At 40.8% G+C, this 13,056-nt stretch overlaps 1 protein-coding gene across 4 annotated transcripts; it reads left to right on the plus strand.

Annotated features, from left to right (window-relative positions):
- The first annotated feature begins 1,588 nt into the window (after positions 1 to 1,588).
- LOC103481930 (uncharacterized) lies at positions 1,589 to 13,018 on the plus strand. 4 transcript variants are annotated; one of them, XM_081600729.1, is made up of 6 exons: positions 1,589 to 1,975; positions 3,209 to 5,724; positions 7,284 to 7,377; positions 8,427 to 8,476; positions 8,575 to 8,649; positions 10,293 to 13,018. In XM_081600729.1, the coding sequence occupies exons 2-5, from the start codon at positions 3,214 to 3,216 to the stop codon at positions 8,620 to 8,622; spliced, it is 2,703 nt and encodes a 900-aa protein (XP_081456855.1). In that variant the 5' UTR covers positions 1,589 to 1,975; positions 3,209 to 3,213; the 3' UTR covers positions 8,623 to 8,649; positions 10,293 to 13,018. The 4 variants fall into 4 exon arrangements, with proteins under 4 accessions (XP_081456855.1, XP_081456856.1, XP_008435985.2 ...); XM_081600730.1 differs by having other exon boundaries at positions 1,589 to 1,739; XM_008437763.3 differs by having other exon boundaries at positions 1,590 to 1,886.
- The last annotated feature ends 38 nt before the right edge of the window (positions 13,019 to 13,056 follow it).

Genomic DNA, 13,056 nt, shown 5'->3' on the forward strand with positions numbered 1-13,056 from the left:
TCGCAATCTTTCACGTTGCATCTTGCGAAAGATTTACAAGGGTTTTGTACACTTCCACTTTGTCGGAAACTGAATGAATACAGTTAATAAAAACTGCATATACAGCAATAAAAATGACAAAAAAACACACCAAGATACATTCCCCTTGTCTGAAGGATGTAGAAAATGAAATTGGACCTTCAAAGATATGCAGTTTCTGTGGTGACCTTGCTGCCCAATGAATGGTTGTGGTTCTGCTCATTTTTTTTCCTTAGTTTTTTCTGTATTTATTTATTTTACACAAAAATTCACTACAGCATCAAGATACAGTGTTAATATAACCCTGGGCACTTTCTTGTTGAGAGGGAATAATGGTTAATTTCTAGTACACTCAACTGGGTTCAAAGAAGTTATGGAGGATGGTGGAAAAACCACAAACGGTGTTTTGCTGTAATCCAGTGGACCATCATCAGGACATCAGCTCACAGTCACATGCTGGTAATGCCTCTACTGCCAATCCTCAGACACCCCAATGTCAGTAATGTAGCTCCTTAGCCATCCATCATCTTCCATGCATATTAAAAAGGTTATTCCATGTTGAACCTAACCCACCACCCTTTGCGGTGGTGGGTTAGGTGAGTTTCTTTGTCACCCCAAAGAAACTCACCATAGCCGTACATGGAGCCAAAAATAAACACGTAATCCATGTTGGTGAATGGGAAAGTTCTATACTGTAGCTTTGTTGTATACAAAACAGTAAAGCTTGAATTTGTAGACTTTGCTAAATCCATACAAGGTCAAAGTTATATACTCGTATCTGGTTTAATGTCCCTAAGCACATTACACCCCAGCCACCCACCTTTGATGGGCATCAACAAAACTTCTGTCTGGATATTTGTCATTTTCTTGGCACAATGAGTTCATTTAAATTGGTTGGTAGCAAAAGAGACCTGCAACATGATGATTGCAATTATGCTTCATAATTTGTACAAGCTAAATCTTGACCTTTACACTCATAGTTCCTTATCTTTGTGGACAAACAGCTTAGTGTGTTGTTTGACCATAACACTTTCTCTCTACGTGGCTTCTGGCTTCTCATTTTCGTCAAGTTTCAAGGTATTGGCAAATAAGTTGAAGCGTTTTTTCTTGACCTCACAGTCTGTTGATGTAAACTGCAGTTTATATCAGCATAGACAGCAATACATTCAGTTAATGTATTGTGTTTTAATAGCTCCTGAACAGCTTAACCAATTTTGGGGGTCATGCAGAATGAAGTTAAATAAATGAAGATGGTTTAGTAATTTGTGTACAACTACCATGAAAATGTTTTTTTGAGGGAAGTCTTTTTAAGCTAGCATAGCATCTCTGAATTGATAAAAATCACGTTAGCATTAAATAAAGTCTAACTGAAAGTGACAGTAAGTGGAATGAAACGGATCACGACGCATCTCGGTTCCACAGATGAGTTTTAGCCGTTTCACTTGCTGCTTTATTTTGATCAGGCCGATGCAAAGGTAGGATTTTTTTTTATTAAAAAACGTGGAAAAAGCCTAATCTTTATCGGTCAACAGTTATACATGACGTTTAAGGTGTTTTTAATCCGTAGACAGACTACAGTTAACACCTTTGAACTTGATTAATTGCGAGTAGATGTGATCGGTTGTAGAAACTTAGTGATTTATTTTGAAGGCTATATCCGGAAGTCGGAGATTAGGTTCCAACATGACAGCACTGCTATCAGAGTAGTGTGTTTCTAGAAAGTGAGTGGATATTTATTTAATTAAGGGCTTTTTTTCTTTCCCAGTTCCATCACAATTCATATGAAAGGGAGGCGCTTTTGATGGAGACGCAGGCTGGGATGAAATCCTAACTGAATGTTTGAAAACGCAGAGATTTTCCCCGTCCGGGTAAGTTGTGATCAGAAGCGCAGCAGAGCCCGTACCCTCCGTCCTGTCTTTGTTTCACCCAGCCGGGCCTTGCCCCTATGCGGACCGTTGTAAGTAAACGGAATGCCAAACTCCATTACAAGTATTTGGTAGTTTAATAAAATGTGTGATGTCGCTTATTCTCGGATACCTGTGAAGAAACGTTTAATAAACTTGGCATAAAAATCATGTATTCTTCAATTCGGAATTAATTAAACATTATAAAGGGTGCTATTTGTGCTGAAAGATTTGATTTTATATTTGCGTTGGACGTTTTTTCCTCTTTAAGAAGTTGGTGGTTGTCATAGAAGCTTGTGAGGAAGAAGCAATATTTTCAAGTACAAGTTAACATTTTATTGAAATATTTATATTATGGGGATAATAAACATAGCCGAAATGACGACAGAGGGTAGTCGTTAAATGTGCGGGTATATTGGAAGTATTAAAGTTTAAGATTACGTTTTTTACAGTGTTTCGTAGAAGCTATTGAATATCCCATGGAAATTGACACACGAGGGGAGATTACCGCAGCTACACCGGGCCAGGCTAGCTCGCTAGCTCTTGCTAAGCTAACTAGCCATCCTGACCTGTCAGTGTCGGTGGGGAAAAGTTCGCTGTTTGCCTTTAGACCCGTTTTTCTCATAAAATAACTTCTTAAAATTATTGACATGATAACCTAATCTAAAATGAAGCTAGAAGGTAACCTGTCGGTTATTTCTTTTTTGTGTGTTTTTTACTACAGGAATTAAAAGCCAAGTACACGTCAGTTACCTAGCTTATGACAGCGGTGTGACTTCGAGGGTCGCGATTTAACCGTTTCTTTTGTCCTAAAATAGTTGTGAAGATAAATATGTAGTTGATGACTTAAAAGAGATAACTTTGTTTTTATTCGACATTTCCTGCGCAGGTCAAAGGTATTTCTCACAGTTGCGGTTAGAGATTTAAATGTACTCAAGAGTGTCATTATCAGGGTTTTTCACTTTTCGTCGTAATATTTCCCCATAGTGATAATAGTTTCCCCGTTTTTATATACATCTAAAATATCAGCTATAGTTAAAGTTATATTTTAGTTTAGCTATATCACCAGTTTAGTTTTAATTAATCATCTAAAAATCTGAAATATGACAGTGATTTGAGAAAGTTTTGTCTGTTTTGGAAAATGGACTAGCTGTCATTTGTGTCTAGTGTGGTTAAAAAAATAAAAAAAAATGAATGAAAAGTCCAACATCACTATGACATCCATGCAGATGCAATTGTATGTTTCATTTACGTAAATATAATGAACTTTTTTCCATCTATTGCAGTTGTTATGGAGCAGCCACCTGGGACCTTGGATGAGCTACAGCATCAAGGTGCCTCTTCCCCCACTCGCTCCAGTGTAATAGACTTGACCAGGAAAGACGATGAACACCTCCTCACATCACCATCTCTGGATGCCTTGCCACGGCTCAAGGGCTCTGACTGGGCCCCGAACTCTGGATCTGCCATCCCCGGGTTACAGTTGTCAGAGACTGGCTCCTCAGATGTCACAGTTCGACCAGGGGATCAAATTCAGCCAGACAATGCCTTATCCCACACTACAGTCACTCTGTCCTACGTGAGCAGGTCTCATGTCTTCTCCACTCACAGCTCTCCTCCGTACAGTGTGTCGCCCATCAGCAAGTCTTCCTTCCACCCTCAATGCAACACGGACAACGGGTTTGAGGAGACCAGCTATGCACTGAACCAGCATTTCCTAGAGCAGGACAAGGAGCCTGTTAACCTTGTCACACATGCAGAACCGTTCCCCTCGCTTTCTCAACCTCAAGTGGGACCACAGAATAATGCTAGAGAATACAACATGAAAGAGCCTCCTAAGTTTAATGGAGAAGCCATTTCCAGTGATGGACATGATAAAAAGGTACTGGCAGAAGAGAAACACAGCATTCTTTCTGAAAGTAGAAATTGTGTAGAGAATGGTTGGTCAGAAATTCTCCGGGATGAGGATGAGGACAGAGGGACATCCGATGTGCTTTTCATTGGGGCTAAGAAACAGGACCAAGAGGTCTCCAAAAGCGGCGGTTCCACAGATGTGCGTTCAGTGAGCAGGGAATACAAGAGCCCTTTGGAGGATCCTGTCTCCCCACCCTCTACCTCAGTAGATGATGTGGAGGATGTGTTCCTGCTTCCTCAGGCCTCCAGCTCACCCAGCGCAGATGACTTTTATTTAGAGGCTGCCAACGATGCTGTGTGTTCAGACAGAACCACTCGGGCAAGCTCTGCGGTCAACGATGGCCCAACGAGGTTAGAGTCACGTGATGAGAGTAAATCCCATAGACGGAAGGGTGTTTTGGGGCCTTTGAATGACTTGACTGATGATTCCTGTCTAAATCCGGAGAACAAAGCCAGTTGTGCCATTCGTCACGTTAATGGGAGTGCAAATGTGCTGGAGAGGACGATAAAAGAAAGGAAACTGCCCATGCGTTCTGGTAGAGGGACTCGACTGGAAGCAATAGTCATGAATATAAATTCAAGTCGCTATAAAGTGTCCAGCAGCATACTCGCCAATAAGAAACCCAGTGCCTCTCAGCCAGTAACACACACTTCTGCCTTGCCCAGATCCAAGAGGAAAGTGAAAGGCAAGGTAAAGACAGCTTTCTCGCTGAGAACTGTCAAAAGAAAAGCTGTGAACTTGAAAAAAAGTAAACCCAGTAGTGTCGACGCTCAAAGTTACAATGACTCTACCTCTGTTTCTGAGTCTCTCACCAAGACCGAAACATCAGGCACACCTGCTAAGAGATCTCAATTTGTGAGACCAAGCAGAAAACCAGCACGGCCATCTCGGAGTAGGCCTGTGAAGTCTAAGACGAAACCCCCTTCTCAGTCAAGTGCCCAGTTCCCCACACATAAGAACTTGAAAAAGAAGCCAGAGTTAGTCACTGTCCCCGAACCCTCAGTGGAAGTTACTGCATCAAAGGTGTTGTCCATTCATCCGCCACCAAAATCTCCAAAGAACAACCAGGTTGACCCTAAAAGCAAAACATCATCTCCCACAAAGAAGACAAAGACACCCCCGAGACGGAGGCGAAAGAAACCCAGGTGCAGCCAACCTTCCTCTATGTTCTCCCCAAAAGAGCCTGAGATCAAGCTCAAGTACATCACCTACAAGGAAGAAAAGAAGGATGTCAGGTTGGACAGTTTCTCTCCGTTTGTTCGTGTCAAGCGACAGCAGTCATCCCCTGCTCTGTGCACAATAGTGAACTACCCCGAGGAGGTGAAGAGGGAACCCAAGGATCAACAGCAAGCTCACCCCAGCCACTTTGTCTCAGCCGTTGTACCCACCACTTCCTGTCTGTATCTGGGACGACTGTCCACGCACGGCCAACACCAGCGCGCTCTCGTCTGCTGCTTGTGCGGCCGCTCGGCCAACTCCATCGACTTGGGGGATCTCCACGGACCCTATTACCCCGAGGGGTACCGGCCGAACACCAAAGCACCGGCCAACGCGTCGGGTCTCAAAGAAGATGAGGAGGACTCCAGCTATTCCGACTCGTCCTCCAGCACTATGAGAGCCAGACGCTGGGCAGCTCCGCTAAAGCAGAAGGGCCTTCTGGGGAGCCGCAAGTTTTCCAGTGGTAGGATCAGCGGCCCCGCAGCCAAGCGGGCAAGATCGGACGGCGGTCTTGCGGATGCGGAGGACTGGTACAGCCCGCCTGTTCTCCCCGTGGAGCCATGCGAATATTGGCTCCACGAGGACTGCGGCATCTGGTCCGCAGGCGTGTTCCTTGTCAGGGGCAAAGTTTACGGGCTGGAGGAAGCCGTCAAGGTGGCCCAGGAAACGGTAAAGCTTCTCTTTTTAATGGAATGGCAATACAGTAGGCGCTGTTGTGGTTGATACCTAAGATGTGTTGTAAGCCACAAGAAACATGAATAAATTCAGGTCTTTCAAGTTTAAAAAAAACCCACTGGAGAAACATTGGTGCTGACAAAAAACATCAATTCAGTTGTCACTGCTTGTTTTTGCAACACTTAAATCAATGGGAGGGTTTTTTTAAGGCTTGCTGACAGTTGGAAACGGGGCTCCTTTGAGTTTGGCCTGTACACGGTATAGATAATAGGCTAGTAGAAGAGAAATGAGGGATTAATGAATTGAAACGCATCAAAGTTTGCTTCAACTCTTCTCTGATGTAAAAAACCGGTTCAGCCAGATTAAAATTTTTTCATGGAGCAGCGTCCTGAAGAAAAGCTTGATGTTCCAAGCGATGAATTATGGTCTTAAGAAATGGCGTCGTCATCAGGAGTCCCTCCTCCCTTCAGTCTGTGAATGCTTCTCTTTGGCCAACTGGAACATTGTTTTCCTGCGGTTCTACTTTGACTCTCTTGACATTATTCCCACTCTTCAGCTGATCTCTATCAGTTTGCACACAAACGTTTACTCCTTTTTCTGCCTGTTTTCTCCTCCGTTGTTTTTGTTTGTACACTTCCTGTTTTCAAGCCAAGGTTGCTTTGTTTTCTGTCCTGATTCATTCATGCCTTCCCTCATGTCCACCTGGAGGTTTCTCTGTTACAACCAGGACATTTTGCTCTGTGTTTCGTACCCAGCTAACTGGGAACAACCGAACTCTTTAACTTTTTAACTTCTTGAAATAGATTCCAGACCCTATTTCAAAAAGCTAACCTCATTGGTTAATAATGAGGTTGTTTATTAGCCAACCTCATTATGATCGCCACACTCTTTTTTTTTTTTTTTTTCCTAATGCAGGGTTCATCTTCCACTTTGAGTGATTTAGTTTTATTTCTTCTACTGGATAAGAAAAAAATGGACCACTAGTAGCAGTAATTCATTCTTTTAGTGGTGCAGTCAGAATGTTCCAACTATTATGTTCCATATATCTGCAGTTTCTTTTTTTCTTTTGTTGCCCCAACAGAGCAACCAAACCTCTTAAGAAGTATTTCCGGATCCTTTGAGGTTGTCATCACTTAGGCTGCGCTCACACAGCAGGTCTTGATGCTTAGTCCAGGTTTTTTTTTTTTTTTACTGAAATCAGATTTTTAAACCTGGCATCTTTGTGAACGGTTTACGCAGTGGGAAAAAAAACCCGTCAGATATGGGTCGCATTTGCCTGCTGTGTGAATGTAGCGTAATGTTTTTAGTTTTGCGCAACTTGTTAACTTTTACCATTAAATGCATGATGAACTTTCTGCAAGAGTAATCATCAAAGTCATGATGCTGGTGAGTCTAGTAGATTTAGTCAGATTTGTAGTGTCAGGGGGTTGTAAACCTCATGAAAGTGACGAATCAGAGGCTTTAGAAATCAGAACAAGATAAGTTTTGCCCTGTTTTCTCGACCTCCAGCCTATCTAACTCACCTGCTCGTCTTTGGACCTGTGTCTTTCCAGATGTGTTCGGCCTGCCACAATCCAGGAGCAACTCTGGGTTGTTTCTTCAAAGGCTGCCCTAACAAATACCACTACAGGTGTGCTCTGGAGTCAGGTGAGGCATTTGCATTTTCCGTTGCAGATACACTGCATACTACCTACTGAAAATATTCTCACCTTTAGTTGCATGAAAACCACAAACCTCCCTCACTTCTTGTACGATAGACTTGCACAAAACAGTGCAGAAGAAGAAATCAAGTTTTCTTTTTTTTTCTTTTTTTTTTTTTTTACTAATTTTGAGTCAAAATGTTTCAGCATTTACAGCTTTTCAGATTTTCATTCTTTTATTTTGTGTTGGTCTATCACAGAAAATACATGCATACAGTGAAATACATTGAGGTTTGTCGTCGTAACATCAGATAATATAAGGCCTGTTATGACAACAATAAATTGTCCCAGAAACTATTGTGATAAATGATAAAATTGTCATTTTGAGACCATTTTCAACTGATATAATAATAATAATAGCATAACATGCAAGTTTGCCCTCTTACAAACTACTAAACTTTAATTTTGTACAGAACACTTAACACTGGAGTTTTAACCCTTGTATGTAGAAATGGGGTCCAACTGACCCCACATACGTAAAAGTTGTATCATTTGCCATAGTACTCTAAGTTTGCCTCAGTCCTCGAACGCACAAGGGTTAAATATCCAAAATAAAACACAACCAAAAGCAGTAGATAAAAAGGAAACAAACACACACAACTGAAACCATGAATAAAAATGTATCAAGTCTCTTTAAACAAAATGTAAAAAAAATTGAATCATCAGGAAGGAAATTGAGCTCATTTTAATTTACCATGCTACTAATTGCTTATTGCAACAGGCTTAGTTACTACTAATCCGTTTTGCAAAGTACTGTGTGTGTTTCGCTTTCCGAGTTGCTACCCAGTTGGATATGGACACACATGTACCAGAAGCTGTAGCTGTGAGTGTGAAGCGGTGTGTGTGTGTGTGTGTGTGGAAGTAGCAGCTTTGTGTGAGGAGCTGTTGGCTGCAATAACTTCCTCCGAAGCCCAAAGTGGCACGTGTGGGTGGTTGAACTGTTCAGTTGAATCAGCAGGACGTCTCTATAAAAACCTTCTCCTCTTGTTCCCGCAGACTGTGTGCTCGTCGAAGACAATTTCTCCATGAAGTGTAAGAAGCACAAGGTGAGCATCCAAGAAACCACAAGCATGATGGGGGAAAAAAATAAAAATATAACACGAGATGAAGCTCAATGTATAACGTTGATGTTTTTTTTCACCAGAACAAAACGTTGAAAGCACCTCCAGGGAGCCGATGGGACGACAGGTGACAGATTACATGAAACCTCATGAGGAAGGTGAGAGTTGTAGCCTGAAACATCGTTATTTTCCAAAACCAAAGCAAATTATAATGTCGGATATAATGTCACAAGGCGTCCACTGATAGTAGAGGACATATGTCTTCAAAAAAAGATTAAAAATGAAGAAAATTGTGGTTTCGTTGGCCGAATAAAACAAAGTGTGATTTCCAAATTGGGATTGCCTACATGAACACAAAAAGGACGTTTTAAAGGTCTTGAAAGAGAATTTTTATTTGGAAACTTTTTGGTTTGTTTCTGCTAAGTAGGGAACATTTTAGGAAATAATCTCACCTCTAACTCAACGTCTCAGTTTTATCCGCATGCTTCATTTTTTTTTCCTCCTTTGTGTTATTTTTCCACAACAGCAACAGACACAGAACCCACTACGGTTACAGCAGAGTTTAGGGAGAGCTCCTGTCTGGACGCATCATCATAAAACTGATTTGATCTGTTTTAGTATGAACACATTTTCCATGTTTTGAATCGTATTCTACAAACACACATTAGTTCCTGTATGCCCACCCTAACCCTACCACTCTCCTCATCGACTGACAGTGACTAATTAATATAATTAATTTGTTATTTTGAGGTCTTTTCACTTAGATTTTTTCTTTCTACCAAAGTTTGGTGTTTGGCAGAAAACCTGCTGCAAATACTGCCTCCTTGTGGTTTAGTTTTGCCATTTTTTTTTCCCCAGGTTTTTGTTTTTTTTTACCTTCAACACTAAAATAAAATAGATGATATTTGTAGAAAGGCAGTCGCTTTATGAACCCACATGCACCTCAAACTATTTGCATACTTTTTTAGTGAAACTAAAAGGGAGCAGCTGTAATGTAGATGGTGTTGAGATCTGATGTTTCTGAAGTGTCTGCATCAGCTGCCGTGATTTACAAAAGCTTCCATCTGTTTGTGGCAAATAGAGGTGAAATACAAGGAACACAATTCCGATCAAACCACATTCACACATTGGTGAGAAATAGTAATAATAAAATAAATTAAAGCCATGCATGCTTTTTCTTCAAATTCGTTGGTCTATGGCATAAAAGTCCCAATCACATACAGTTTAATTTGTGACCGAAACTAGGTAAAAGGTCAAATATGTCAAAAGTGTTTTTTAAACCATTCACTGTTAAAGGTAGTCTTTCAGGTTTTCCTACAGTGTATTATAAGCCTGGCGGGCCACCAGACTTTACTTGTGCCCCCACCAGGTTTAGCATTGCTTTTTTTTTTTAAGTCTCTTTAAAATGTTTGCATTTTTTAAGACTTTCTAGTTGGTGTTCAGGTATTAATGTTCCAGTCTTTTAATAACATGATTATCAAGAGATATTTTAAAATTTCCTGTCAACTTTAAACATTTTTTAACTTAAAAACACAACGGCCACTGGATGAATGACTACCCTCGGACCCAACCACTGGGCTGAGCAAGTTTTCTCGCAGAGCCGGGTGCAGACATTTTTTGTTTTTTAAAAAGTAATCCACCCCACGTTAGTTGGCTGCTTATCACCAGTGTGTGTGTGTGTGTGTGTGTGTGTTCGGCTGATAGCAGCAGTAACACCGTTCTCCCCCCAGTCGGCCCCTCAGAGGCTCAGTTTTAAAAAATGCAGAAAGGCATCTTCACCATCACTCCTTTATTTTTACAGAATCCTGCAGGAATCCGCCAGTAACCATGACCACAGCGGACCAGGGTCACCCACCCCCGCCCCTCATTGACTGACAGCTAGCACCCACAAACCTTATCGACTCCCTCTGCTGTGGACTGCAGGAAATTACAGAGTAACATGCTGAATTTGTTGTTTTGTCTGGTTATTTATATGGGATTGTTCTGTTTCTTTCTTCTTTTTTTTTTTTGCTTTTTTGTTGCTCAGATTGATATGAATAATAATCAAAAGATATTTAATTTTTTAAAAAGATTTTCTAAGTATTTGATTATATTTGGTTTATTTATTCCTGAACTCTTACGGGCTTCTTCAGCTGTTTGTCAAAGAGGCTTAATTGTAATATGTGTGTGTGGCGGTGAGAGTGTGTGTATGTGTGTGTGCTTTTATTCTACTTTCCATTGGGAAAGTATCAGTTTAGGATTTTTAATATTCTTCAACAAGTCAAGGAGATTCTGATGAGTTTTATTCCAATATGGGACATAAATAAATGCGACAGTTAAGCTGCTGCGCTCACGCAACAAACTATCTGCGTAGGCATGGGCCTTTCAACCACAATATCACCGTTTCCTGGTATTTACACTAAATACAAATAGAGTACAATGGTCTAATTTAATGCAGAATAGCAACAATTGATCCAGCTGGTTGCAAAATATCACATATTAACTAGTATCTTAATTTACATGCACAAAACTGAGCTAACATACTGCTTTTAAAGGAACACTTCATATTTGCTGTAGCAATTTCCTTTCTTGCATTACAGTATGTTTACATAAAGAAATCCTCAGAGCAATGGAAAGCTAACGGCTAGTAAGACGACTCCATGTTGTATGACGCTACGTTAGCGGGCGCTAAACGCCTGCAAAGCTCTGCTAACACAGTTTGAGCGTAGCTATGTGTTAGAAACAGCTGGGAAAATGGTGATAAAGTTAATGGTGACTCCTGTGAGGTTGTAGGTTTTAAAATATCAACTAGTATGATAAAGTGTCCTATTGTTAAACTAACACTAGTTGTTAAACTTCCACTGCTTTGAGGATTTCTCAACCTTTCTAGAAACTTGTAGCATTATGACATCTGTTTGCTGTATATATTATATCATTATTGCTAATATTCTGACAAGATCTCTATTTGACTGGTTATTTAGTCAAGTGCTCTTGTAGCAACAGATGGGGGAGGGGCAGGGGCTTTTGATGCTAGATAAGCGTCTGCCCATGCCTACAGCAAGACATTGGACCATCAGTAATAGTATTACAGGCTTTGCTTTAAATGATGCAGCACCGGTTGTAACTTCAGATGATTTTATCAGCGCAGTCCATCATTGTGTGTGTGTGTGTGTGTGTGCGTGTGTGTGTGTGTGTGTGTGTGTGTGTGTGTGTGTGTGTGTGTGTGTGTGTGTGTGTGTGTGTGTGTGTGTGTGTGTGTGTGTGCGTGTGTGTGTTTGAATGAATGCTAACAGGAAGCACTCCAGTCCGGGCCCCGCAGCACTGTTCAGCTCTTTTCTTGTGGCTCTTTTCTCATCATCAAACTGTTTGTGATGATTTAGTTTGTTCGTTTTTATTTTTTTGTGCAACTCCGAAGCACTTTGGCCTCCCCAACGTTAAGTTGGGATCGTTAAGGGGAAAAGAAAAAAAAATGTGCCCATGTGGTTTTCGCCGGCGCTGCCTTTTAAATTAGTCAGACTTCCTGTGAGTCTCATAATAGTGGAGCGAGAATCCAGTGTGGTGTATATTGTCCTTTGTGTTTCAGCTTCACTCCAACTCCACCGTCAGTCTCTGACGGTCTTTTACGAAAGGTTTTTCATAAAAGGCTGTCACTAAAATGTGTCCTAAAACACAGTATCTGCACCTGAACCCTTCTTAAAAAGCCTTATCTGATCTACGGAGGGGGACAAAAGTTTATCTGGGGTGCAGTGACAAATTAGTTCCTGAGTAAAGGCACCTGGCTTGCACTTTTTCTGTTTGTTTTTTTGTTTGTTTGTTTTTTCTGATGACTTTATTTTTAGGAAGTCTGTGTGATCAGTGCTGGCACCTCTCCGTACCACCGGGGGCAGCATGGAGTCGCCTGGTTGTACTTGTCAGATTCTCCTCTCAGCATTTGGTCACCAGCAGCATGAAGCATCTCAGAGGAATCAAAGTCTCACCTTTAAAAAAAAAAAAAACTTCCTGGCTGATCCTTTTGTGCCATCTCTTGTCTTTTTAGTATTTTTCGCAGTTTGTGTTTTTATTGCAGTAAAGCAGTGAGCTTCCCGCAGGTTTGTCTGGAAGCTTCGGTGATTTGTACCAAATATACATTTCTGAATATGTTGTTTATAAAACAAAATGTTTGCATTTAAAAAATATATATATATATATATAAATATATGTTGGTCTCAGGGCTGAATCTCAGATATTGTAAAAATGTTGTGTTTTTTTGTTGTTTTTTTCTACCTATTTTTATTTTTATTTTTTTCTAATGCTGTTACCGCAGTAACACATGGAACAGGAGGAGGTTTTCTGTCTTTCCTGTCCCGGTACACACTAAACGTTACATTCCACTTCCTTTTCTTTTCCTCCGTCTGCCTCAATGATGTGGTGATTTTGAGTTTAACATCAAAAGAAGACTGCCAACTTGTTTTAATGTTGCCATGATCTGATTTTTTTTTTGTACCGTTTCGTTCACGTCTCGGAGTATCAGAGGTCTCGTAATTGTCAGAATAAATATTTTGTTCAATCTTCTGGTTTTTCTGTGTGATGTGTAGTAATACCATTAA

Source organism: Poecilia reticulata, chromosome 19 (genome assembly GCF_904066995.2).
Source record: "Poecilia reticulata chromosome 19, P_reticulata-male-v2, whole genome shotgun sequence".
NCBI lineage: Eukaryota > Metazoa > Chordata > Actinopteri > Cyprinodontiformes > Poeciliidae > Poecilia > Poecilia reticulata.